Here is a 27912-nt window from a genome sequence, read left to right as displayed (position 1 = left end):
TTTGATTGAAAAGATGTTTGTTCTTTCTTTTGTCTTCAATTATTGTTCTCTTTATATGGGAATATGCCCCCTAGTAAGTATCAGTATTACTTGAATGAGCATTTTGTTGAAGCCAGTTATAAGATGTGTTTATTTGTGATGACTAGGGATGGGCTATAATAGTTAAAAGGGCCCCTTTGAGGGCTATGTGCTCATTTGGTAATAAGAGACACCTGCAGGATCAGCAGTGGCTTGTAAAGGAAAGCTGCAGTTTGGCTAAAAATATTACTTGGTTTTGTCCCGTTTGTGTGGAATCTTATTTTTTCTTCTGTTTGAAAGCACACTTCAGGATTTTGCAAGACAGCAGTGAAGTGTGAATATTTCTGTTTTGATGTTAAATTATGAGAAAGCAGTTGCAGAAACACTGTTGCTACTGAATATTTTGAAAAAGCATTTTCAGATTTCATATTATTGACGTTTCTAGTCTACAAGATTTGGAAATAAAAGCTATGAAAACACACAAAAATTGAGAAAATATTAGCTTGAATATGTAATTGACTTATTGACTGTCATATTGAAGAACTGTTCGGTTAATTGAAAAAATGGACTACTAGGGAATTACTTTTTAAAGGATTAAATTAGAATATAGTTTGCTTCAGTTGCACAACATAAAATAATAAAAATGTTGTAGTGAAATATATTGCTTTTCATAAAATTACAAATCCTAAATAGAATAGCCTATATTAATGCTTAGCTTACTCTTTTAGATATTAACACGGCGTTTGAGGTTTCGTTTGGAACGTGCCTCAGGGGAGACATCTTTAATAGATCGAACTGGTAGAATGCTAAAGATGGAGCCATTGGCAACTGTTGAATCTCTAGAACAGTATCTCCTGAAAATGGTGAGTCACATACTACACACGGAGTTCACAAGGAATGGTTGCGTTCTGTCTCTCTAATACTAGATTTCTTTTCATTCATACGTAGGTGGCAAAGCAATGGTACGACTTTGATAGGGCTTCATTTGTATTTGTACGAAAACTACGTGAAGGCCAGACGTTTGTGTTCAGGCATCAACATGATTTTGATGAAAACGGAATTATTTACTGGATTGGGACAAATGCCAAGTGAGTTATTTCAAAGCTAAATATTTTGAGGTCGGACACAATAAACTGATCTATGAGGCAGGGTGGGGAGAAGGAATTCATAATGAAATGAAATCTGTTACAGTTTTTTAGGAGTAGGAGGTATTTTTGCTCTCACTGATCAATAGAATTACATTTCTTTTTGCTCTACTTAAATAACAGAAAAATATGAATCTCTGAAGTTGTGTTAAGAATTTGTTTGTATGCTTACCTAAGAAATGAAGGGGTGGGGAAGTTTTGATCTTTGCTTTCATTTGCTGTGGTTTTGTTTTGTTTGATTTTGTGTTTTGGGGTTTTTTGGGGTGGGGTGGTGTGGTGTTGATTTTTTCCTGGTTACGGCGGGGGTGTTTTCGTTGTGTGGTGGGTTAGGTTTGTTTTGTTTCGTGGGTTGTTTGGTGTTTTGTTTTTGTTTTTTTCTTCCTGTAGTAAAGTGGTGAGTGGAACATCTCTAAAGTTAGCAATGATCTAAAGTTATATTAATCATTTTGGCTTGTAATAAATTCAGCTGTAGTATAAAATTTATAGTAAATGTCAAGTATTACTGATACCTGTTTTTTTAATGTAAGTAATAATTGAACAGTACATTTTTCTTTTTAATATAGAACTGCATATGAGTGGGTAAATCCAGCAGCCTATGGGTTAGTAGTGGTTACATCCTCAGAAGGAAGAAATCTGCCTTATGGCCGTTTAGAAGACATCCTAAGCCGTGACAGTTCAGCTCTCAATTGTCATACTAATGATGATAAGAATGCTTGGTTTGCCATAGATCTTGGCCTTTGGGTTATACCATCAGCTTATACATTACGCCATGCTCGAGGTTACGGACGATCTGCCCTCAGAAATTGGGTTTTCCAGGTATCCAAGGATGGACAGAACTGGACTACTTTGTATACTCATGTTGATGACTGTAGTCTCAATGAACCAGGGTATGTCACTGTATTTTATCACTTTTTATAAAACTGAGCTCAGTCTACAGCCAAGTATGTTTTTAACTAATTTAATGTGTACTGTAGGTGTAATAACATAACTATATCAAGAAATGGTAGGTGATCTAAATTATCACGGATGGGCTGGGAAAGAAATGATTCGTAAGTTCTCTCTATGGTTCACAGTGATGGAAAAGTACAAATGCCATTATGTAAGTTTTGTATTTGATGTTTTTTTAGAAGATAGTAAAACCAGCACTCATCCAGAGTTTGTCCCTAATGTTAATGGGCTTTATGTATCTTGTATTTTTGGCAGTTTTCTGATTTTATCCATACATGTCAGCATCCTAGTTTTGTTTGCTTTGGTACTAAGGTTTTTTCTCTCTTTTTTTTTTTTTTTTTTTGTCCCTGACCCACACCCCATTTCTAATAAATTTAAAGGTCTACGGCAACATGGCCTTTAGATCCTCCAAAAGATGAGAAACAAGGTTGGAGACATGTTAGAATAAAGCAGATGGGAAAGAATGCCAGTGGGCAAACACACTACCTCTCCCTGTCTGGATTTGAACTTTATGGCACTGTGAATGGTGTATGTGAAGATCAGCTGGGTAAGAAAAAAGAATGTGTACATCCTATTTGTTCTCTTAAAATGCTAATGAACAGTAGAAAAATAAGTGTGAAAAAGTAGGTTAACTTTTGCAGTGGAACTTGCTAGGCTCAAAATTGTTCCCCATTCAATACTTTAAGTCTCTTCATTTCAATTTACATTTTTTGTAGGGAAAGCTGCTAAAGAAGCTGAAGCAAATTTGCGAAGGCAGCGACGCCTGGTTCGTTCTCAGGTGTTGAAATATATGGTTCCAGGAGCTCGTGTAATCAGAGGAATTGATTGGAAATGGAGAGATCAGGATGGAAGCCCCCAGGGTGAAGGCACTGTTACAGGAGAATTGCATAACGGTGAGCAAGAATTGCCTGAATTTGTAAACGTCTATACCATGATAAGTTCATGTGGAATGGGTAGCATTAAAGCGTTCCCTTTGTAGTGTCTTGAAGGAATTGGTAAAATTTTAAATATTTGGGGGAGAAGGTACTCAAGTACTAAAACTGATGTGGTCTATTTGTGCCAATTACATTTTAATGCATGAAAAAAAAATCTTGCTGTAAATTAAACTTTTGTAGAGCTCTGCTTAATTAAAATACCGAATTTTTATTTAGACATCTGTTGCAAAGAAAAAAAAAGTATATGAAGGTGATTGATGCTAACTGATTAATTAAGCTTTGGGCCTGCAAGATCTGTAATTACCTTCTTCATTTCTTCTAGCTTAGCATTTGCAATATTTTTCTGACTTTTGTTGTATCCTGTACCTTTCCTACCTTGCTAGCTTCATTGGGATCAAGTTGGTTTTTTAATTAAATACATGAAAAATAATTAAGGAGCAAAATAAAAACCTGCAACAGCCAGGGAAGTCAGTGCTCAGGAAGCTATAAGAGATTGAAGAGGCTCCAGAAGAGGATCTTGTCAGCTGAACACGCTTTCCACCTTTTTCCCCCTCTCCCCCGATTTTGGGGTATCTAAGACTTGCCTTGTTTCTGAAGCATCTTCAGCCACTCTTAGGCTCATTGTTAGCTAGATTTTAAAACTTCTTCTAGTTAGTTGAGTTGTCAGCTCTCAAACATGGAGAAATGTCCTAAGTACAATGTCTTAAAATATTTTGCAACTTTGAATCTTATTTAAGCCAGGCAGTGTAGCTTGTAGGGAATCCTTCCGTCATCTGTTTCTTGTTCTTATCAGATGCAACAGTATCCATAGCTACATTCTCACTCTGAAGACTTTAGGTATTATTGGTGAGTGATCTTCTACAAATTCAGCATTCTGTTCTCATGTTCCAGTAAAACTGTCCCATTTAAGCATAGGTGAAGTTGAGGTTCATTTAGCAAATGGTGATGCCAAACAATGTGAAAAGTGTGTGGCAGGAATGAGTCTGCTGATACTCGTCTTCCAAATAGAATTTTGAAAATAGTACCCTATTGACCTTCTTTGCTGTTATTCGCAAGTTTAGACAAATCTTGAGTTGTTTTAGGTCTGTAATGATGTAGCAGTAAAACTCCAAGTGCATAGTATGTATAAAAAATTGTGCAGATTTAAAATTGCTTGCAATTAATATTTTAGGAAAAGGAACTATACAAAACAAGAACAGTTATTTAGTTATGTTTTTACAAAATAGCCTGTTCAGATATTCATGAAGGGACTTTAGGAGGCATGGTGGTGTTGGGTTTGATAGTTGGACTTGATGATCTTAGAGGTTGTGTCCAACCTTAATGATTCTATGAAGGGGAAAAATTATACTGTTTAACTACAGTATTGAACATAAAACTTTTTGTTTGATAAGAGAGCCAAATGAACTGTAGAAAGGGAAAAAATTACACTTGCTTCACGACTTTGAAGGATAAAGTTTAGTGACATGAAGCTACTCAGATGTAGCTCATGGAGATGAAATAAAATCATACAAGAATAAACCTGCTTATGTAGGGATGAGGTGTTTACTTATAATACCTGAAAACTTTAGCCATTTTTAAATACTCTTTCTCCAGAGTGATATTTCTAAATCGAAAATTGCCTATGATCTTCTGTTTTGGTCTAGAAATGATGGCTTTTGGGTAGTTATAATGTAAAAGTGCACCTGGCAGTATTAAAAAGAATGTTTTACTTCAAATTAGCTATCTTCTATTTTATTGAGGAAAAACGTGTGTACATCTAGACCTGGCATCTTGTTTTGAATTTCTGTCTGAGGTTACAGAAGATGACTGAGCTTGAGATTTTATTTTTAAAGAAAAAGTGTATCAGTTAAAATAGTTGACACCAAGTTTTGTGACAGTTAGCATACAATAAAATACTAGAAGGAATTTTTTAGGTGACTCTGAGATTGTACAACATACTCAGACAAGCAAAACTAAATTGTTGTGCCCCTGTTTCTGTCCTAGTTAGCTAAATTTTGCATGTAACCCTCATTATTACACATTTATTATATTTAATTGTTTAAAAAATACTGTTGCTCTAAATTATTTAATGAAGAATTGAAGAGTAGCATCTTTTCAGTGTTATTTTGGTCCCAGTATAAAGTTTTCATTCTATGAAATGTATTCTTGAAATATTACTTGAAGTAGTCAAGTAATTTTGAGAGATTCTAGTAGGTCAGATTCCTTCCTGAAGGAAGCTACTTTTGGCTGGATTCTGGGACCCTGAAGATTGAGGCAGCAAGCATGATCAGCCTCTGTGTTAAAAACGTTTAAAAATACCAAATGGTTTAGATTGAATCACTTCCTTTTTAATTAAGGGTATTTAATTAAAGGTTATTTAGTGATTTTATGAATTCAGACATGCGGCCCATATGAGAAGCTGATCCCACATTGTGGAGCTACTGTCTGACACGCTCCTGTCTGCTTTCTGCTGGATCTCACAAACTCCTGTCCCTTTCCAGGCTGGATTGATGTCACCTGGGATGCTGGTGGCTCTAACTCTTACCGTATGGGCGCAGAAGGAAAGTTTGACCTCAAGCTTGCACCAGGGTACGACCCTGATTCAGCGGCATCACCCAAACCTGTTTCATCCACTGTTTCAGGCACAACGCAGTCATGGAGCAGCTTGGTGAAAAACAACTGTCCAGACAAGACGACTGCTGCTGCAGGCTCCTCAAGTAGAAAAGGAAGCAGCAGTTCTGTGTGTAGCGTGGCCAGTAGCAGCGACATCAGCTTGGGTTCGACCAAAATGGAGCGGAGATCAGAAAGTGTAATGGAGCAAAATATAGTTTCAGGCACTGACGTCCATGAACCAATTGTTGTTCTGTCTTCCGCTGATAGCGTGCCTCAGGCTGAAGTAGGGTCATCTTCCAGTGCAAGCACCAGCACCTTAACAGCGGACATGGGAAATGAAAACGCAGAGAGGAAGTTAGGTCCTGATAACTCAATACGTACTCCTGGGGAGTCCAGTGCTATATCCATGGGAATTGTTAGTGTAAGCTCTCCTGATGTGAGTTCAGTCTCCGAACTGACTAATAAAGAAGCGGCTTCCCAACGACCTCTAAGCTCTTCAGCAAGTAACAGACTCTCAGTCAGTTCTTTGTTGGCTGCTGGGGCACCAATGAGCTCCAGCGCAAGCGTTCCTAACTTATCATCTCGAGAAACTTCCAGCCTGGAGTCCTTCGTACGAAGAGTGGCAAATATAGCACGTACCAATGCCACAAACAACATGAATTTAAGCCGAAGTAGCAGTGATAACAATACTAATACTTTGGGAAGAAATGTCATGAGTACTGCAAGTAAGTAAACTATGTTTATTTTTAGTTGAAGCTTTTGTTGTTACTAGACTTCAAGAAGCTTGTATTCTGTTGGCCCAGTTGAGAAATGAACTTAGAGCAGCCTTGACCTTGGGTGTACCTGTAGAACTTGTGAAGAGCTCACAGAGTTCATGTCAGCTGGGAAGTGTTACCTTGCCCTGTGGTGTCAGATTACACTGTGGTACCCATCCAATAGAAAATAATGGGAATTCGATGTCCATTACATGCGTAGGAAGAGAGTGTGGTTTAGATCAAGAGGCTGGAGACTGGCAACAGTATGGGATATTCTTGCTTTGTGATCTCTGTAGATTTTGCATGCTCACCTTGTATCTGCCTTTTTCTCTTATTTTTACATTTTCTTCAGGAAAGGCAGTTTGTGCATATTGTGAAGTCTCTGAGCTTAGGAACTAAGAACACAGTAGAAAGAAAGAAGTAAACTGCAGTATGACGAAATTGTAGATTCCTGCATTCTGTCAGGCTGAATAACTGAATATACTCTAATACTGTGTACGTCTTCTAAAGATGGTATGATCATTAAGGCTTAGATTTGGCAAACTGTTCAGGCATATTAAGTGTAAGGAGTTTTGTAGTTAATGATTTAAATGGGATTATGTACATGCTTTTTAACATTTGCATGCTTTCAGATTATATGTAAGATCAAGGTGTTAGCAGGTAAGTTGTAAAGCTGCTTGTGAGCAAGTTCGCTTTTCTGAATTTTCAGCATGCTCTCATCAGAGTTGTTACACCATCAGCCTTGTTAGGTATTTTGTTTGGTGATAGTGTTTTAACTGGAGAGCTGCATTTCATGAGGTAGCAAGTTAGAGGAAGTACGATTACCCAAACCAGAAAGAAGTACTCAGTTTCTTGTTAAGCTTTCATGCTTTTCTAGGACTTTTGTGCTTCCTTATTTAAAAATGTGGTGTTTGCACTTAGCGTTTCTCAAAACTTTCAATAGTGACTATTTTCTTTGTTGGGGAGATTTTTTCAATGTATTCTTACGTTCATATTGTGATACTGGGGGACATGTTTGCAGCCTACATTAAAAACGTAAATAAGATACTCAGGGAAGTAATTGATCCCCTTTTAGGCAGATAGTCAGTGCCCCTGTTTCTGAAGTGAGAGAGAGAGAGCACCTTTGAAAAACATAGTAAGTTACTTCAACAGAATGTTTAACAGATTTCATAAATGTTTGATATCATACAGTGCTAAAGCTGGAAATAAGAACATGGCAAATAAAAATTTGGATGTAATATTTAGATATAATACTTTAAAATTATCCCTCATGTAGGAATTATTTTTTTATATGTTTTTTTATAAATAGAAACTGTAAATGGGAACTTGTGCCCCAAAAAGAGATCAGAGACTAAATTTGAGCAATCTCACCAAAATTATAATAGAGCACTGTAAAAAGCATGGATTTTTTTTTTTCCTTTGGCATGTCCAGGTTTAAAACAATCAAACAAAACCCCCGAAGAAATCATGATTTCAGACTTGACTAGTGATATAAGTCTCTTTGGATTTGCTCTAGTGGTTGCATTTCAAAACATCAATATTTGCCAGGAGTTAAGTGGTGTCTAGGGTAGCCAGTTTCAATTTGTTCATGAATTCAGAGCAGATGGAATGCTAACACTTAATGGCTTTTCCCATTTATTATAAGGTCAAAGTTTATTGCTATTAATTAGAAGTGAGTGGAAGATATAAATAATGAACACCTTATTTTCAAGTTCTTAAACAACAAAAGAACCACCCTTTGGATTAGAAAATTTCCATGCTTTCACAGACATGAGCATAGGCTTATTAACAACCCTAAATTTAAATTTCACTCTTGCCCTCCCATGCACAGAAACAACTTCAAGCACTGTACCTGCTTGGGTCACCTTTGCTGATTTTTTTTTTTTGTTTATTTGTCTGCAGTTTTACATTTTTATTTACAAACTGTTATTTATGTTCCTAATGGAAACAAAAAGAAATAAATAACTGACAAACAACAAAAATAGGAAGTGTAACATTTTCTCAGAAGGCTACCAAATACACTTAGGGGAAGAATCTTCGTTGTGTTGTATCCTTCTTCAAGGGTAGTAACCTTTGCAGACCTCGATAATAATAGTCCAAAATTCAGAATTTAGAATAAATTTTTTATAAGAAAGCAGTGCCTCGGTTTATATAAGATGCAATAATGGAAATGTTTACTTTAAAACTACAAAACTTGCATTTGATCATTTTTAGAAAAGGTAGAGAGAAAACCATAAGGTTTAAATTTAAGTATAGGTGACCCCTCAATTTCACACGTGCGAACATGTGATTAACCTCCTGTGTTTGAAGATAAGCATGTGAGAAAATGTTTTGAAGATTGGGATGTAAATGTGTGGTTGCACATAGGTATAACTCACACTCAGGCATGTACACTACCTGAAATTCTTTCTATTGAATTTACAGTGTATTCAGTCCTGTTTCAGTTGTTAACTAAAGTGCACTTACTGTGTTCTATTTGAATGTGCAGTAAGGTAACTTCTTAGTTGTTGCTTGCTTACTCTGAAAATTATTTATATAAATCACCCAACTTAAGGTATTCAGTCACATGGTTTGCAGTACTGCCAACTCTGGCTTGTTGCCCATCACAAGGATATGTGCTAATAGTTATTTGAAAGATAACAAGTCAGAGCTGCTTTAAGAACTGTAGAAAAATGAGCAAAAAAATCACAAGTTTCACATTTGTCTTGTTATGTTCTGCTGTCAGTTCATTTATCTATAGTTAAACTGTTTTCCCTGTATAATGTCAATTATATTGCTGTTTAGAGGTTAAATTACATTTTAGGCTTAAAGACAGACACAGTATTGGAATACCAAATTTCAGAAATACTTTTCATGTGTTGAAATGAAGTAATTTCAGATCTACAGTGGGATTTGGGGATTTATTTAATATAATTATTTATTTTAAATGTATGCAAGGGAGTATGCTCAGAAGTGAGCATCTGCATTGTAGGGTGCACTTCTGCACTGGGAAACCCTTCCCTTTTAGTCTGTTATTCTTGTTGTAAAATAGCACATTGCATCAGATAAGTTTTCAACCCCAGATATATTTTTCAACACAGGGCTCATGCATGTAAACTGTACTCTTCAAGTCATCAAATCATTTATTTTATCTTACCATATCTTTATCTATAGCGTCTCCTCTTATGGGTGCCCAAAGTTTTCCTAATCTGACTACAACTGGTACCACATCAACAGTGACCATGTCTACATCCAGTGTTACTAGCAGCAGCAATGTAGCTACAGCAACTACAGTTTTATCTGTTGGTCAGTCGCTTAGTAATACTCTAACTACTAGCCTAACATCAACATCTAGTGAGAGCGATACAGGTCAGGAGGCAGAATATTCTTTATATGGTAAGTTTCATTTTTAAATGAACATAAGCAGACTTCCCATTAATGATTTTTCCTTTTCTCCCATTGTTATGATTTTCTCATGTAGTAGTTTATTTACTGAAAAGTACTTGAAAGTTGAGCTGTTCATATGTTACTAGTTCGGTAAGGCAGTAAGTAAAATAATGTTAACATAGTATTATTTCCTTATGTTTTCAGGCCTTTATTTTCAGTGGTTTCTATCCCACATTATTATTATTTATCGTATAGTTTTAGTTGATGAACTTTGGTTTATGGTATAGTTTATTTAGGCACTTAATCTTTTCCTTAATCAAATGAGTTTAGTATCTAATGTAGTTTGCATATGAACCTCTAAAATAAAAATGTTATTTCTCATTGTGTTGTATAGGCATGCTACATGCTCAGTGATTCAAAAGCATCTGCCATTAGGCACGCTATACACTTAAAAGTGTATGAGGTTCCAGGTGTCTCAATACCATAAGAGTAATTGCAAAAAATTTGGGAAGACACAGAAATGAAAATGACACATAGAATGGATTTATATGATTTGAGGAACAAAATTGAGAGTTATGCCGGCACTATACACTAGAAACAGAGATTAGGATGGAAGTTACTTGCGGGATAGGAACGCTGTGAAAAAAGACTGTAGTTAACTACGTTGATAATATCTAGGAACTGAGTTGATGAAATGAAGTAAAGAAAAACCTGGGCTCGATATGGGAAAATACTTCCTCATGTAAAGTTTATTGGGTTGTGAGATGTTCTTGAAAGAAGATAATTTGTTTAAAATTTGATTGGATTAAGATTGTGTTCTATTTTGCCTCTCCTATAGCCTATTGAAATTGCTTGGAAAATACCTGGTAATTTCAGTGGATATTGGAATTGAGCTGCTTGGAGGCGGTTGATTAGATATCTGCATATGCCATCTCCCATTACTCTTTTAAATTTTAAGTCTCATTTGGTACTTTGGGTGACAAGTCTTAAAATATATCATAAAGAAGTGGGCAAATAGAGTTACCTTAAAGTTTCTGTTGGGGCATTGACAACAATTCAGAGAGTATTTGGGTAGTATACAGAGTTCATATGTGTATGGAAAAATCTAGAAGTTCAAAGATTCATCCCAGTCCACCTTGGATTGCTGTGAACTTCTGTTTTGGCTTTGGAGGGGGTGAAATTGAACTTTATATCAGCTTCTTGTTACAGGAATTAATTAGCAATTGAATCCTCAAAAATGTCACCCTTAAATGTTTATTCTAAATGTCTGTTACATTGTAACTTGAGGTCTAAGCCACACATTTAGTGGAAATTAAATCACTAACCTGTTTTTAAAATAACTAAACGTAGAATAAGACAGTCAACACTTGTGTACCAGTTTTTGTGATCTTTTGTAATTGAAAATAAGTGTAATTATAAAATGTTTGATATAAGCGAATGAGGAACTGATCATTCTTGCTGATCACTCTTAATTATACAAATGTTAAGTGCCTCTTTTGTTAGTTACGCTATTGACTAGACCCCTGGACTTTCTGTCAGGTGTATGCTTTTATTATGGCTCTTAATCTTATTATGCCATAAGCAATGTTTTCGTTCTCTCTTTCTTGTTTAAGTGATGTTTGGTTTTTTTAATCTTCGCAATGCTCCCATTCTTTAATTTTCAAAATTTTGCTTTAAAAGTTACTCTTGTCTTTTGTTCTGTATGTAAATATATATATGTGTGTGTGTTATAGATTTTCTTGATAGCTGCCGAGCTAGTACTCTGTTGGCAGAGTTAGATGATGATGAGGATCTACCTGAACCAGATGAAGAAGATGATGAAAACGAAGATGATAATCAAGAAGATCAAGAATATGAGGAAGTTATGGTACAGTATAGTTAGCATAGCTATCTTAATTGACTAACAGATGCATTAAAAATGCACAGATTATTTTGCAACACAGGGTTCTAGCTATAGTCTTTCCATTAATTAAACGTATTTAGATTTAGAACTACTAGTTCAGAGTACTTATCCATTACAATGCTAAATGAAATGCTGAAGTTGAAATCACATTACACTTTTCAGGGGCTGCAAACTGAATACTAACTTACAAGGTTCATTGTCCCTTTTCCCTATACTTGCATATATTTTGAGTATTAAGAAAGCTGCTTTCTCATGCATTCAAATGAGTGGATTAAAATTGCAAGACCTCACTAGACAGGACAGCTAACGGGGCAATCCCCTTTCTGTACGAATTTGATTTTACCACCTTCAACATTTATTCCAGAAACACATTTTTGAACATCAGCACACCCTGAGACCTTACAGGTCAGAATTAACATCTTAAAAACAACCTGGGAACAAGTTATAGTAGAAATGATGGATCGCTAGTTCGCTGGCTGATGAAATGGTGTAACTTTGTGGGCAGCCCACTGAGTTTTGTAATGATACAGTTCTGCCATGTGTTTAACTATAGGCCTGTGTGAAACCAACTGTAATAATTTAAGTATGCCAGATGAAATATCTCTTTAAAAACAAAACAAAAACCCAAAACAAATAAACAAAAAACCCCAAACATGCAAACAAAAAACCCCAACAAAAACAAAGCAAACCCCAGTGGATTAGTCTACATGGGTCTTGCCTACATTATTGTGAGTTCTGGCTTTTTATTTGGTGGTTCTGTAGTGGCATGATGAATGCTTGGTCTTCTACCACCATTGCAGTGATCAGAACGGATATTGCAAGGTTTAAGAGGAAAAATATAAGACTTCGCTAATGGTATTTTAATGTTTATTACATAAATGTAAATCAATATTGTTTTATGGATTTATAGAAGCTTTCTCTTGTAATTATTATGTACAACTTATAGTCATTTGAACCAAAGTATTTAGCACTTTAACATACTGTGATTATGCTTTTAATAGAAACTCAACTACGTTACTAAATATTTCGTTATTTCACCTTCTGCACAAAGATACATAGTTAGGAATAGAAAAGCCAGTACTACTTGAATATATCTACAATGCACGCAACAGCCTTAGTTTGTAGGTTGCTGATCACTTTTCAGAAATTATTAAATGGAGTTACTATTGTTGTTCATAGGAAGAAGCAGAAATAGCTAAATTAGTCTTTGCTTAAGATTACACAGCAAGAATCAGATCTAGAAAAGAAAATTTTCCTTTCTTGGGTTCCAGTCCTGTTCCCTCTGATACACTGTGTAATACTTCTCAGTGAGGAGTTGAACAGATGAAAAACTTCTTGTATAAAAGTCATAAGCGATTAATACTTGCTACGGCTTATCGAAAATCAGATTTCTTCCCACTGTCATAGTTCCAGTATTTTGGTATTTGATTTAATCTCTGGATAAAATGTGTATACATTATATATCAATATATATATACACTTTCAAAACAATACTTATTGGTTTCAGAAAAGTTAGTGTGTTTATTTGGACACGATTGATTTATTTGAATCTTTGGTATTCCAGAGTGTGTGGAATACACAAAATATCTACACCAAGTTTGCTAGTCTAAAATATTCTGTGTTTCCTTATGTTCTGGTATTTCATGGAAAGTTTCATTCTTTCCAGAAACTGTAAAAACACATGTTGTAAGGGTAGCCCATTCATGTTGATTTCTCTGTGATTTTTATAATTCTCGATTCCTGCTTGACTAGTTAAATGGAACTAATACTGTTACATGTCAGCTTTGATATCTTTTGTGTCAGTTTCAATTTACATGACCACTCTATTCCCTAACTATTAAAGTTTTGATTAAGTGATTCTTTGTAGCAGAATTTAAAAAATAAATACTTTTTTTTTAGGAGGAAGAGGAGTATGAAACCAAAGGAGGCCGTAGAAGAACATGGGATGATGATTATGTATTGAAACGGCAGTTTTCTGCTCTGGTTCCTGCTTTTGACCCACGACCTGGTCGTACTAATGTTCAGCAGACAACTGACCTAGAAATCCCTCCACCAGGTATGCTGGCGAGACATTTGTGATACTTGATCTGGCTTTAGGATGGAGACTCACTGTTAAGGGCCCATTGGGCTCTGGGGATCCTATCACTATTAACCAGAACAACATCCTGTTGTGGCTCTGTGGCTTTTCTCTATTTGAAAGTGTTTCATCTGCCTCTGCAGGTCCAAGCATCATTGAGGGAGAAGTAACTTAAAAGCTGTGTAAAATAACCATACTTGTGAATTTAACTCAGATTAGTGATAAGTGTTTTGCTATGTCTGGTTTTACCTGCAGGGAATAATCTGTGTGTTGAGCTACCTGGAATAGCTTTGATTGGAGAGGCCTTGTTGAAACAGTCCAAAGCAGAGGCAAGGTGAAAGCTAATGCTGTAATTGAGCAGTCTGTATCACCAGCAGCATAGCACCTGACCTTGACCCTTAGTTCATTCTGGTTTAGCAGTGTGGGCGTAGTCAGTGTTCATTACAAAAAGGAATGCACAGGTTTAGCTTAAACGGAAATGAGCCGTTGTTGATTTTGATGCACTGACGTGAGTTAATACAACAGGGAGATAGTTTATGAAAAGAATACATGTGCTGCGATAACATGAAAGGGGATGTTATCAAGATGTAAGGATGAATAGGGATTTCATAAATTCCTGTTAGCTTTACTTGCATAGAGAAGTGCTGCAGGTAGAGCCCTCAGATATTGTTCACAGTTACAACTCAATATCATATCTTTGGAATGTACACTGGAAGACTACACGCTTCCATATTGAGCCACTTTAATAAAGTTTAAGCCAACTTGTCATGTGTTACATATTTTGTATTAATGGCTTCTCAAATGATTTTTCACACGCAGGTACACCTCATTCAGAACTCTTGGAAGAGGTTGAGTGCACGCCTTCGCCACGTTTAGCACTTACCTTGAAAGTTTCAGGTCTTGGAACAACTCGAGAAGTAGAACTGCCCTTAACAAACTTTCGATCTACCATCTTTTACTATGTACAGAAATTGTTACAGCTTTCCTGTAACGGCAATGTGAAATCTGACAAACTTAGACGTATTTGGGAGCCAACATACACGTAAGCTCACAAGTTTGTTATTCTGTGTAGATCAATTAGGAGATGAGTGTGAAACAATGTCAATTTTTTCTTCCTCCTCTGTAGGAAGCAATGCTAGAATTAGTTCTTCTTGCATTTATGTCGGGATGTTCTTTCTGGTTTGAAGTCTAGTGCTGTGACCACAAAACGTCATAACCTCTAATGCTTGGCTGTGACTTGTTAATAATAGCTCACAAGTCAAGCAGTGGACCAAGAGAGCAGAATTTGGTTTGCTTAGGGATCTGCTTGGAAGAATCCCATGGGGATATAGTCCTAGAGAGAGGAGAGGTGCAGAAGAGGTGGTTGATTTTTTCAAGGATCACTTCCTCCAGGCTCAAGTGTCAATCCATCCCAGTGTCTGGTAAGTCAGGCAGAGGCAGTAGGAGACCTGCATGGATGAACAAGAAACTCCCAGCAGAACTCAAAACATAAAAAGGAAGCATGCAAGAGGTGGAAGAAGGGTCAGGTGGCCCAGGGGAATACAGAGACATTGTCCCAGCATAAAGGTATGGGGTTAGGAAAGCAAAAGCCTATCTGCAGTTGAATCTGGTGAGTGATGTGAAGGGCAAAAGGTTAAGGAACACTGAAAGAAACAGGACATACGAGTCCATAGGACCTGATGGGATGCACTCCCAAGAGCTAGCTACTCTTAATTAACTTTGAAAGGTCATGGTGATTGGGAGACATTTCTGAGGACTGGAGGAAAGCAAGTGTCACTCCTATCCCCCAGAAGGGCAGGAAGGATCTAGGTCACCCTCTCCTTCATCCCTGGAAAGGTGATCAAAATAGTCCTGGAAACCATTTTCAAACAATGACGGGCAAGAAGGTGATTGGGAGTAGGTGGCATGGGTTTATGAAGAGGCAATAATTCTTAACCAATCTGATAGCCTTCTATGATAAGATGACTGGCTCAGTGGATGAGGAGAAAGTGGACGATGTTATTTCCTTTGACCTCAGCGAGGCTTTCAACACTCTCTCCCTCACTGACAAACGAATTAAGGACAGACTAGATAGTGTCTGAAAACTGCCTGAACTGCCAGGCTCAGATGGTTGTGATCATTGGTATGAAGTCCAGCTGGAGGCCAGTCATTAATGGTGTACCCCGAGGGTCAATACTAGGTCCAGTACTCTTTAACATCTACATTAACGAACTGTATGATGGGACAGAGCAGACCCTCAGCAAGCCTGCAGACAAAACAAAACTGGGAGTCATTGCTGCACCAGGTGGTTGTGCTGCTACTCTAAGATACCTCTCAGGCTGGAGAAATGGGGAGGTGGGAACTTCATGAAGTTCCACAAAGGGAAATGCAAAGTCTAGCAGCTGGGGAGAAATAACTGCTGGTACGGGCTGGGGGCCAACTGGCTGGAAAGCAGCTTTGCGGAAAAGGCCCTGAGGGTGCTGGTGGACATAAAGTTGAACTCAAGCTATGCACCCTGGCAGTAGAGAAGGTCAGCAGCATCCTGGGCTGCATTAGGAAGGTTGAGGGAGGTGATCTTCACCCTCTGCTCAGCACTGGTTGGATTATGTCCAGTTCACGGCTCCTCAGGACAAGAGAGACATGGCCCCTGCAGTGAGTCTAGCAAAGGGCCGCTAAGATGATTAAAGGGCTTAAAGCATCTGTCATACAAAGAGTCTGAGAGATCTGTGACTCTCTAGCCTGGAGAAAACAAGGCTTTTGGGATCTTACCAGTGTGTACAAATGCCTGATGGCAGGAAGTAAGGAAGGCAGAGCATAGACTCTTTGTTGCAGCAGGTAAAAGAACAAGAAGAAAATGGCTCAGACTGAAATATGGGAAATTCCATTTAAACATAACATTTGAGCAGGGGTTTTGGACTAGGGCTCCAGAGGTCCCTTCCAGCCTCAGCTATTCTCTCTAATTTGACCTTAACTTGCTTTATAGGAATAGACAGAAGTTATATGATTGTGTGTATTTTACACCAATGTAACTTCTGGCATGCTAGAAAACCAACCTATACAAAAGCAAGAACAGCAGTAAGGAGGTTGCAGATTTTTTAACTTTGTATTTCAGATTTCAGCAGTGCTTGTGTGTTGCACCTATTTTCTGAGGTGCCTTGTCTCAAAAATAGTGTGCTGTAACAAAATGGTTTTCTAGTTAGCATAAGAATAGTTGTAAGTATGGATATCTCCTAAGTTAATACACAGCAAACTACCCTAGAACCTCAAAATTTCAAAGAGCTGGTGCATGTGTAGTGAAGAACCTAAAGCTGGTTTGGGAAAATTGCACAATGAAGGTTGGTTGATGACTCAAACCTCACTTAAGGGAATATAAATTAAATACTTAGCAAGATAAATATTGACACCGTGAAAATTAAAGTTTAAGAACTTTGCTGCATCAGGGTATCCCAGATGTTCTGTGCAGCAAAGAGCAGCTGCTACTGCTGTTTTACATCATGTTATCTAAATGTCATTGGTGTCTAAAATGGCGATGTATAACTTCAGAATTTACATGTGCTATGAGTATGAAATATTAACTTGTTGTTTTGATATCTAGAATCATGTACAGAGAAATGAAGGATTCTGATAAGGAGAAAGAAAGTGGAAAAATGGTAAGACTTAGTTCTGTGCCTTTGTGTTTTTATGGCTGTTTAAACAAAAGCAAAACAAATCTTATTGCAGTTTTTGAAATGCTACATTAAAAAAACTAACAGTTTCAATTACTTAAAGGATATGAGTGAGTATATTTGGAAATGCATGCTCCTTTAAAAAAGACAATATGTAATGCATGTGAAATCTTAGACTTTACAATCAGGAAAAACCAACATTCGGTGGTTCCTGTTGTAGGGTTGCTGGTCAGTAGAGCATGTGGAGCAGTACCTTGGCACTGACGAATTACCAAAGAATGACTTGATAACCTACCTGCAGAAGAATGCAGACTCAGCTTTCCTGCGCCACTGGAAATTAACCGGCACTAATAAAAGTATTAGGAAAAACAGAAATTGTTCCCAGCTCATAGCTGCATACAAGGTATATGTCTGCACCCAAACTTTTTTTATTATGAATGGCTGTGTGCTTTGTTTTGCAGCTTTAAAGATTCTTGTGGAGGAGGGATATGACATGGATAGGGAAGTTGAATGTTCACATACCGATATCAAGTTTAGTTTTTGCTCCTTTTTTTTTATTGTCATCTGTTATAGTTGTGTCAAAATACATTTGAATCATGATCGGAACCATCCATAATTTAACTAAGCATTGAGGTTAAACACAGGAGCCATTCTGATTTTTCAAATCATTAACTTGGAGTGTGCAGTCTTAAAGATAGTAACACACGCAATTTTCATTCCTTACAATTCTTTTTTTTTTTTTCTTACAGGATTTTTGTGAACATGGGTCAAAATCTGGATTAAGTCAAGGGGCCATTTCTACTCTGCAAAATTCTGATATCCTTAGTTTGGCAAAGGAGCAACCTCAGGCCAAAGCTGGTAGTGGGCAGAACTCCTGCGGAGTAGATGATGTTCTGCAGTTACTTCGCATTTTGTATATAGTTGCCAGCGACCCTTACACAGCACGAACTTCTCAAGAAGGTAAGTTAGTTAGTTATCTAACAGAGCTTCTTAAATGTTTTCATCAGAACAAAATAAAGGGAAAAATCTCTCTTCATATTTTCAGAAGGAGATGAGCATCCTCAGTTTAACTTTCCACCAGATGAATTCACAAGCAAAAAAATTACTACAAAGATTCTGCAACAGATTGAGGTATTGCGTTAATGTATTATGCATAATGTATATATGTAATATTGTTTTTAAGACTCTATTATACTCTGACTTTGAAATTGTTAGCTTTTTTGTCATTTTAACTTTTGAATTTTTGCATATGATATTTACTTGTATTTTGCATGAGTAAGTTCTGTAAGAACAGGCTAGTCTAAATAAAAACATAACAAGAAAAAAGTTGTAGTAGAAGTGTATCTTTTAGTTAGGAAGAATAATTTTTTTTCTGCACCAGACATTGATGTTACTGTGTGGTGTACGTATGTCTGCCTGATGATACTGTAAAAAAGGCAGTTAATAGTGTTAGGGTTCACAAATGTTTTATTGTTTATACATTCCACATAAAACCTTCAAAAATAGCATTTAGAAAACATATTCTTGATACTAGGTCAGTTATGGGGTGTTAAAAGGAAAACTTAAAGATGTAGTTCTTCAGTAGAACTACATTTGCTTTAATAAAGAGTTAAAGAGGATGAAGATTCTTGACTTGCTTGGCTCTTTTTGAATGTGTTTGTTTTGTTTTTTTTAATTGCAGTTAAGTTGCCCTAATTATTCATTTAAAAAAAGAAAGCTTCAGTTTTTCATGTTCTTTTAAATGCCGTTCAGGCACCCTGAATATCTTTGTCGTAGTAATTTTTGCAGTCTTTTTTTATTATACTTGTATTTTAGAAGGGACTATAGTAATATTTCAGTGGGGATCATCTTTACTACCACCAAGTTTCTTTTGTGTCGTCTGGTATCAAGGAGGTAGTATCTAATCACTTGGGCAAGACTCAGATTATTCTCTCACGTAATTGTATACCCAGATCTCCCCATGGTGCTTTGAGTAGTACATATCCCAGAGATTTATGACAGCTTTTAGTGTGTGTGTGCGCCAAGCATCTTGTGTCCATTCTTGAGTCTTGGAAATGCTGTGAGCTCCTCATTTGTAGCATTTAAAAGAAAAGAAAAAGAGGTAGCAGTTCTGAGAAGGAAGAAGCTTGCTCAAGCACAGGTGAAAACTCTGTACTTGGGTGTATTGGGTGTCAGTGTACTTGGGTTGTCACAAGAAGTTTGTACCTAAGTCTAATATTAGAAACACTTTTTTCCCCTTGCATTAAACTACAGGAACCCTTGGCACTAGCAAGTGGAGCTTTGCCAGACTGGTGTGAGCAGCTAACAAGCAAGTGTCCTTTCTTAATTCCATTTGAAACAAGACAGTTGTACTTCACATGCACAGCATTTGGAGCATCAAGGTAAAACAAGTTTTAGAAAAAAATTAAGACTGCTTGCTGCTTTTTTTTTAAGGTCCACAGAAGGGCCTTATCCTAACAAGATAGATTTTGCTTGCCAGATGTCAAGCATTTAAATAGCAGAAAGAAAGGGAAGAATATGGAAAACTTCAGAAAGACTTTTGGACTCTTGAAATATTTATTGTTCATTGTGTTGGAGGTTTATGATGAATAGCATACCTTCTGTTTGATACTATTCAGGAAATTCCTTTGAAGAGATTTTCATTTTTCAACTTCAGCTGAAGACTTGCTCATCTACCTCTAGCTAGGTTATTGTATCAGGCAGTGATTTGACTGGGTTTTGCAGTTCATTGCATGAAGGAGTAAGAAACAAAATAAAATTCTGAAAACAAATGTGCATTAAATGTTTTTTTTGAAAACATACACCAAAGCACATATCCTTTATTTTTATAGTACCTAAAATGGTTTGGTGATTGTTTTAGTTAATTTATTTTTTAATTCATTAAAGTCCGAACAAAATAGACAAAATCTAACAAAATAGATGCTATTTCTAAAGATAGTATTAGCTGCATAATGAAACTGTAACAAAAACAGACATGAAAACATTTAAGCGTGTATCCTCTGAAGTGTTTTGTTGCCTAGGAATCCTTAATATTTTGATGGCAGAAGTGATTACCTTAAGAGTATGTAGACAGTGTAAACCTTTTTGCCAGCTTACTTTTATGTAATGAGAAGGAAGAACTAGTTTTTGTGGGTTTTCTTGGCTGGGGTTTTTTGTTTGTTTTTTCCAAAGAGGAAGAAAATTGTAGGCGGCGAGTTGAAAAAATTACTGTTGTGTCCAATATGCAGTAGAAATGCCTCATGAAGAGTGTCAAATGAGGCATTTAGAAAGAAAGAAAAAGGAAGAGAAGGAAATGCATTGTCTTGCAAGACATCAATTTAAATTTTCTTAATATGGAAACACTGAACAGTTTTTTTACAGAAAAACAGTCCAGAAAACTGGACCGTGTGTGCTTGGTTTTTTTGTTTTGTTTTGCTTTGAAAAAAGGTAGTGTTTTAGAAAAACTGTTTCTTAAAGAGCTCCTTCAGGAAGCATTGCAAGGTATTTACTTGGTAAGTAAAGAGGTTTAAGCTCTTAATACTGGAAATAGTTCTTAAAACTCATATACTGTATATGAACTCTTGGTATACATGCACACGGGCGTGTTCACTCTGTGTCTGGCATGACACTTGATCATACCTGCAAAACAACCAACAGATGGTAGCTTTCTAGATAGTTTATTGCTGTATAGATGACAGTGTATACAAGAATTTTGAACTTTGACTTCATGTAAGTATGGCTATTAGAGCTGGCTATTCTTCCTTCACTGGTATGGGTCTATATGTGTGCGATTGCGCTTCAGCTTTGGTTCTGCTTCTCTATTAAGTGTGTAAATAGGTAAATCTTGCTGTAAAACTTGGTCAGTATCAATGGGGTGATGTCCAAATGCCTTGCAGTTTATAATGGAAGTTCTAGTAAGTGTCTATAAACAGTTTTGAGCATCTGTGATTAAAAAGTACTACAGTAAATGCTGCCTTCTGTTCATTCCACTGTCATATGAAAACTAGTAATTCAGATCAAGAATTTTGTTTTCATTGGTACTATCTATTACATCAGAAGTTACGGCTGACCCTTCATAGTAACTAAAAATTATTTAGTTTGCTGAACTCATAAAATATGAAGCAGCCCATATTTGGGCATTTCAGATGTTTCTAAGAAATACTTTGGTATGTAACTTTAATCATCTCCTAAATTTTTTTTTGTTAGTACTTAACAAGGTAACTTTTTCTTAGTGGCTACTCTCAAGTTTTCATGCTGGTAGACATTGAAGTTATAAACAACTGGTTTTTGGTTTTTTGCCAGAGCAATTGTATGGCTACAGAACAGACGTGAGGCCACTGTTGAACGGACAAGGACCACAAGCACAGTGCGACGTGACGATCCGGGAGAGTTCAGGGTTGGACGCCTCAAACATGAAAGAGTGAAAGTTCCGCGAGGTGAATCCTTGATGGAATGGGCAGAAAATGTCATGCAGATTCATGCAGACAGAAAATCTGTTCTAGAGGTAAAGCATATCTGCCTAGCAGAGTGAGGTTAGATAGCTGTTTCTAATGTATTGATATTGGATATCCTGTTCCATAACCAACACCGAGCATTTCACTAGGATTTTCTTCTATTGTTAACATTCCTTATCTTTCTCTAGGTTGAGTTTTTAGGGGAGGAAGGAACAGGCCTTGGTCCCACCTTGGAATTTTATGCATTGGTGGCAGCAGAATTTCAGAGGACAGATTTGGGAGCTTGGCTTTGCGATGATGACTTTCCAGATGATGAGTCTCGTCAGGTATGTTTCAAGTTGCATTTTAAACTGAGTACTTGTATAAAACAAAAATGAGCTAGATATCCAGGAAGGGAAGAATGCATGATCAGTGAGCAGCCACTCATCGTGGTCAAGAATGACCTCTCTGCTCCACAGCTTGCCTTCTTACCTGTTCTCTTTTTAACAGAGAAATAGAGCGTACTAAGTTAAACAGTACAGACGTATAACTAAATTCACCTTTAATAATGTCAACTTCTTTTTGTGCATCTCTTAAATCAGGTTGATATTGGTGGTGGATTGAAACCCCCTGGCTACTATGTGCAGAGATCCTGTGGACTTTTCACAGCACCATTCCCACAAGATAGTGATGAACTTGAAAGAATAACCAAACTCTTTCATTTCCTTGGAATTTTCTTGGCTAAATGCATTCAGGACAATAGACTTGTGGATCTACCTATTTCCAAACCTTTTTTTAAACTCATGTGTATGGGGGACATTAAAAGTAACATGAGTAAGTTGATATATGAATCACGGGGTGATAGAGACTTGCACTGTACTGAAAGTCAGTCGGAGGCTTCTACAGAAGAAGGTCACGACTCCTTGTCAGTAGGAAGTCTGGAAGAAGACTCCAAATCAGAATTCATTCTTGATCCACCAAAACCTAAGCCTCCTGCCTGGTTTAATGGAATTTTAACATGGGAAGACTTTGAATTAGTAAATCCACATAGAGCTAGGTTTCTAAAAGAAATTAAGGACCTTGCAATTAAAAGGCGTCAAATTTTAAGCAACAGAAGTCTGTCAGAAGATGAAAAGAACACAAAACTACAGGAATTAATGCTGAAGAATCCATCAGGTTCGGGGCCTCCACTTAGTATAGAAGATTTGGGGTAAGAGGTTTCATATTTATTTATAAATATGCACACAGTGTTGCGTTAGAGACAAATGTCAACATGTATCATTACAAATGAAGATTTCTTCATTTTAAGTAGTGTCATTGCAAGGAGGAATCATTAGAGATACAGCTAGATCCAGTTTGCTATCTGTAGCTATATTCTGGTTACTTAGTTTGAGGATTTTCTCATCCCACTTGCTCAGTTTCTTGATGTTTAAACTTAAATGTGGCTGCACCGCAATGCTGTGGGACTCTTCTAGAAACACCCAAATACTTGTAAAGACTTTTAAAGTGTGAATCAGTAATGTCTTTGCTATGATAATTATGAAATTTATCCAGGTTTTTTGAGAGCTTTTGAAGAGGACAGATTGAAATTTCAGATTGTGTTAATAGACACACAGTGTAGTGTTTGAAACCGTGTTAAAGGCACAAGCACTCATACCTGTGTAAACTTGTGTCAGGGTGCTATCTTGTGCAGGTTTTAAATTGTTTTGTTTGAAACAGCAGTATTTTTTCTACCACTAATATTATGGGTTGTAAAATCACGTTGTGCCACAAGGACTGCATAGTCAGCGTGCAGTAATTGCTTGTGGCCTTGCGGACTGTAGCGTGGCTTGTTATGGAGAGAAAGCAAGTAGCACCACTGAAGGGCCTAAGTGTCTAACATGTGAAGTGGCTCTATAACTGTTAGTGCTGGACGTAATGGATTTTTTGGGTTTGTGAACTGAATTCAAAAGAGCAGTTTTGAAGCTGATAACTTAAAGACATCAAACTCTATGAAATTTTCAAGGGTTATAAAATCCAAATAGATAGCAGGTGAGTACGCACATGTGCATACCAGAGATGTGAAACATGCGTTATCTGTGTAGTCCATTACTGACTGTCGTTCTGTACTGGGGTACCGCTGCTCATGTACGTACCAAATGATCCGCAAACAACTGTTTCAAATGTAGTGAGATGCTTTCGGGTGCGTGGGGTGCAGTTTATAAATCTGGTGTATTTGCAAAAGCAGTAGCAGACTTGTTTGCAGTTACTAACTGTCTTTGTATTTTGAAGTCTGAATTTTCAGTTTTGCCCTTCATCAAAAGTATATGGGTTTACAGCTGTGGATCTCAAGCCAGGTGGTGAAGATGAGGTAAGGAAACAACCTACCTTTACAATTTAAATAGCAGTTAAAGTTCTACTGTTTCAGCAGTAACTCTAATGCAACATGAATTCTTACGATATTTATGTATTGTCTTTGCAGACTGTAACAATGGATAACGCAGAGGAATATGTAGATCTCATGTTTGACTTCTGCATGCATACTGGTATACAGAAACAGATGGAGGCATTCAGAGGTAATTTTAAATATACTAGAATATGTATGCAGCTAGGTGCACTAAGTGGTGTTCAGGGTGTGCTGGTTTAAAGTGGTGCCATGGAATGGCTTTCAAAAACAAACTTATAAATTAATGCAATAAATATTAATTTCATAACACCTTTGCTTTAGTTATGCCATTTTTAATCCTGGAGAGGTTCCATTACCTTAATTACAAAACTGTTGATTGATTCTGGTTTGCTTAAAATATAATTGAAATGCTGACATTATTTTATAAACATTCTTTTCACTTACGGTTATAACTGTTTCTTGTGTAAATTAAAGATGGCTTCAATAGAGTCTTCCCAATGGAGAAGCTGAGTTCCTTCAGCCATGAAGAAGTTCAGATGATTCTTTGTGGAAATCAATCACCTTCTTGGGCAGCTGAGGATATCATCAATTATACTGAACCTAAACTGGGATATACACGAGATAGGTACTGACATTGAGTCGTTTTAAAGTAGTAGCTAAAAGATATCTTAAGCGACAGTGTCCAGAATGTTCATTAGATTAAGTTGCCAAATGGGATGGGATTGGTGGTCACTGAAGAGCAAGTGATTGGCCAAAACTCCACGAAATAACCGTCTATGTTACAACGAATGGGTTAGAAGGTACTTGGTTTTGTGATGAGAGGATGGAAAACTTTAAAATTTTAAAAAGTGAACAACTGGTGGAAATACAGCAGCTAACAAACACAGGCTGTTAAAATAGCATTTTGGAGTTTTTACTTTCATCTTCGGTGGTGGTTATAATTTCTGTTCAGTTGGGTATAGTTATTTGTCTCTTCTTACTTCTTTCTCTTCAAGTGTAGATAAAAAAAATGTGCTATGCAGGGAACAATACACTGATGATTGGCTGTCAGGAGGTGGTCTCAATGTTTTGGGGTTTGTTGGGTTTGGGCTTTTTGCTGCTTGTCAGGTTTGGTAGCAATAACGTACAAATCACTTCTGGAACTGTGTTAGTTTAAGTATGCTGAAGGATCCTCGTCAGTCAGGATGCTGTGTGGAGCGATTCTTCTGTTGTCCCTGGCCTGCATGCAAAGATGCAGCTGAGAATACAGCACCTGATACCCAAGGGCGTGTTTCAGCAGGCTGTGCTTTTCTTCATGCCCTCTCCCTCCCCCTCATCCCCTGGGCTGGTATGGATGAAAGCAGTGGTATCTAGAGGATTCCTTGAAGATCTGTTGTAGTCTGTTACATTTTTTTTTTTCCTGTTTTTTTGCATGAGGGTCTTTAACAGGATAGAAATTAAATCATATAAATTGAAGTGGCTTTATACTGTAGAAGTGGTACAGAAAAAGATTGTAGTCAGTTTGAGTCATCTCATAGAATAGGTTTGAGCTCTATCAACTTCTCATTCATACCCAAGATACTCACATAACACTCCAAGATAAGTATGGAGCCAAGTTCTTATTTCGCTACGTTTTTCTGTGTAATACTCAGCAGGGAGATGAAAGAAGTATTTTTATGGGTTTTGTTTTGTTCTTGGTACTGAACAGGCACTAGAATCTTAAAATTACTGCTTAGATGTGACTAAAGATTGTAATTGTACTGTCTGAAATTAAAAAACACTCTTAATGTTGTTATAACTATTCTATTTTAAGCCCTGGATTCCTTCGATTTGTGAGGGTCTTATGTGGTATGTCTTCGGATGAAAGGAAGGCCTTTCTCCAGTTCACCACTGGTTGTTCAACGCTCCCACCAGGAGGACTGGCAAACCTACATCCCCGGCTCACCGTTGTACGCAAGGTATGGCTTCTTCGGGTCGCCCTTCAAACCAGCTCTTCTGCCTTTTGCATGTAATCATTGCCATGTTAGGAAATAACACTGATTGTTGTTTGTTTTTAATTTGACACTGTGCGAAGCTTTCAGTACTACCTTCTGTTTTGGGTCTGTTCTCTGACTTCACGTGTGAATATCAAAGAATTGACATACATATAAAGTAAATATAAGTTGGTCTGTGGCTTTCCTGATGCTGCTGATTCTTGACGACTGGTGTTACATATGCAGTAAATGCCATGAATTAGAGGACCTTGCAACTTCCATATCAAGCGCTGGGAACAACTGTGGTAAAAGATGTTCGTTGTTCTCCTCAGGTCGATGCTACAGATGCAAGTTATCCATCTGTGAATACGTGTGTGCATTATCTAAAGCTGCCTGAGTACTCTTCTGAGGAGATCATGAGAGAGCGTCTGCTAGCTGCTACAATGGAGAAAGGCTTCCATCTCAACTGAGCTGCGGACTGCAGTAGGGGACATGAGAAAGTGTTTTTTGATCCTAGTGAAGCCTCTTGTGTTTGTGTGCAAAAAATATGATCTCCACGCTGTGCTCTGATGAGACTTGCCTTTTTTTTCCACCTGTGAGGCTTTAGGAACATGTGGGATAAGTTTGTTAGCTGCTAATGACAAAATAAATCCTTGTAACTACACAGCCAGCAAGAAATTGGCACAGAACACTGTGTGATGCTTCAAGGGCTTGCACAACTGGAAATTGAGGTGGTTCTGTTTGACTGTTCCAAAGAACAGATCATCAGATTTTCAGTGTTCACTGATACAAATTTCTAACAGTGTATTTGTGTAAAGTTTGTCATTTAATACCTTGTACACTACAGTTGCCATCACTGATCCCTGTTTTGCTGGCTTTAAGCTAACTGGTCAGAAACTTGCTTCCTTAAAACTTAGAGTTAATGGGCATCTCCAGCTTTTTCTTCCTTAATGGTGCCTGCACTATTGGAGTATTTTAGTGGGTTTTTGCATATAATCATGCACAACCTTTTTTCTTTTTCTTTTTTTGTTTCAAGTGGGAATATATTTTGTTTTCTCAAATGCCCTGCTATAAAGATCAAATCCTTAAGTGTGTTTGTGCAGCTCAATAAAGCTATTAAAAAACACTGGTTCCTAGTGCAAGACACACTTAAAGCAAGTTTTACTCTTGGTTGTATTCTTTGTATATTATAAACATTTATTTAACTGTTGCAGTCTGAGGTTTAAAAAAACACCCAATGTGTAAGCTCAAAAGTAATCATTAAAACGTTTGCAACATATTAAAATGTTTCCTCTGAATGCTTCATTAATACTTCTTATGCTATTAAATCTCTGTATACGTTCTGAACGATCTGCCATACTTTTTCTCAAGGTTTAAAAGAAATGCATGGCAATAATTGATCTCACGAACTCATCTCTCCGCTCAAATCTTTTCAAAATTACACAGTGCGACTTTTTGAGAACTACTCTGGCAGCGGTAACACTGCGTGCGGCAGGTTTTGGTGCTCTTCAGTGGGCCTGTGTGACCTGAGGTGACAGTTCTTCATTACGCTGGAATGTAAACTGGGTGGGCTGGCGCAGCTGATGCAGCTTTACTTGAGATGGAGCGCTTGTCTTGGTTTCAGCGTGTGGTGAAGGATTTTTTGTAAGAAGTGACTTATGGTAAGATGAAGTGAGATGCTAATATGTCTTTGAAGATCTTTAAGGACTTGATACCAGAAAAGAAAAACTCCTACTTAAGTTGAATCTCCGTGGTAAGTCTTGTTCTGTGCCGGTTGTC

At 37.1% G+C, this 27912-nt stretch overlaps 1 protein-coding gene across 9 annotated transcripts in view; it reads left to right on the top strand.

Annotated features, from left to right (window-relative positions):
* The window catches only part of HECTD1 (HECT domain E3 ubiquitin protein ligase 1), a 63960-nt gene extending 36542 nt beyond the window's left edge, over positions 1–27418 (top strand). For 4 of the 9 annotated variants that reach the window (XM_064460197.1, XM_064460196.1, XM_064460195.1 and 1 more), the window contains exons 20-42: positions 747–881; positions 967–1106; positions 1727–2050; positions 2492–2658; positions 2828–3004; positions 5527–6363; positions 9547–9768; positions 11493–11626; positions 13562–13718; positions 14559–14781; positions 17314–17368; positions 17604–17786; positions 18133–18343; positions 18429–18514; positions 19637–19764; positions 21665–21866; positions 22005–22142; positions 22398–23005; positions 24067–24145; positions 24257–24350; positions 24656–24806; positions 25974–26118; positions 26466–27418. In XM_064460197.1, coding sequence (XP_064316267.1) covers positions 747–881; positions 967–1106; positions 1727–2050; positions 2492–2658; positions 2828–3004; positions 5527–6363; positions 9547–9768; positions 11493–11626; positions 13562–13718; positions 14559–14781; positions 17314–17368; positions 17604–17786; positions 18133–18343; positions 18429–18514; positions 19637–19764; positions 21665–21866; positions 22005–22142; positions 22398–23005; positions 24067–24145; positions 24257–24350; positions 24656–24806; positions 25974–26118; positions 26466–26603 — 4734 coding nt within the window. In that variant the 3' untranslated portion in view covers positions 26604–27418. The remainder of the gene's footprint in view (positions 1–746; positions 882–966; positions 1107–1726; positions 2051–2491; positions 2659–2827; positions 3005–5526; positions 6364–9546; positions 9769–11492; positions 11627–13561; positions 13719–14558; positions 14782–17313; positions 17369–17603; positions 17787–18132; positions 18344–18428; positions 18515–19636; positions 19765–21664; positions 21867–22004; positions 22143–22397; positions 23006–24066; positions 24146–24256; positions 24351–24655; positions 24807–25973; positions 26119–26465) is intronic. The other 5 variants (XM_064460200.1, XM_064460199.1, XM_064460198.1 and 2 more) reach the window with 3 other exon arrangements.
* Positions 27419–27912: the final 494 nt, after the last annotated feature.

The sequence above is a fragment of the Phalacrocorax carbo genome, chromosome 9, assembly GCF_963921805.1.
Source record: "Phalacrocorax carbo chromosome 9, bPhaCar2.1, whole genome shotgun sequence".
NCBI classification, from domain to species: Eukaryota; Metazoa; Chordata; class Aves; order Suliformes; family Phalacrocoracidae; genus Phalacrocorax; species Phalacrocorax carbo.
The sequence above is the reverse complement of the archived record's forward strand: the minus strand, read 5'-3'. Positions and strand labels throughout refer to the sequence as shown.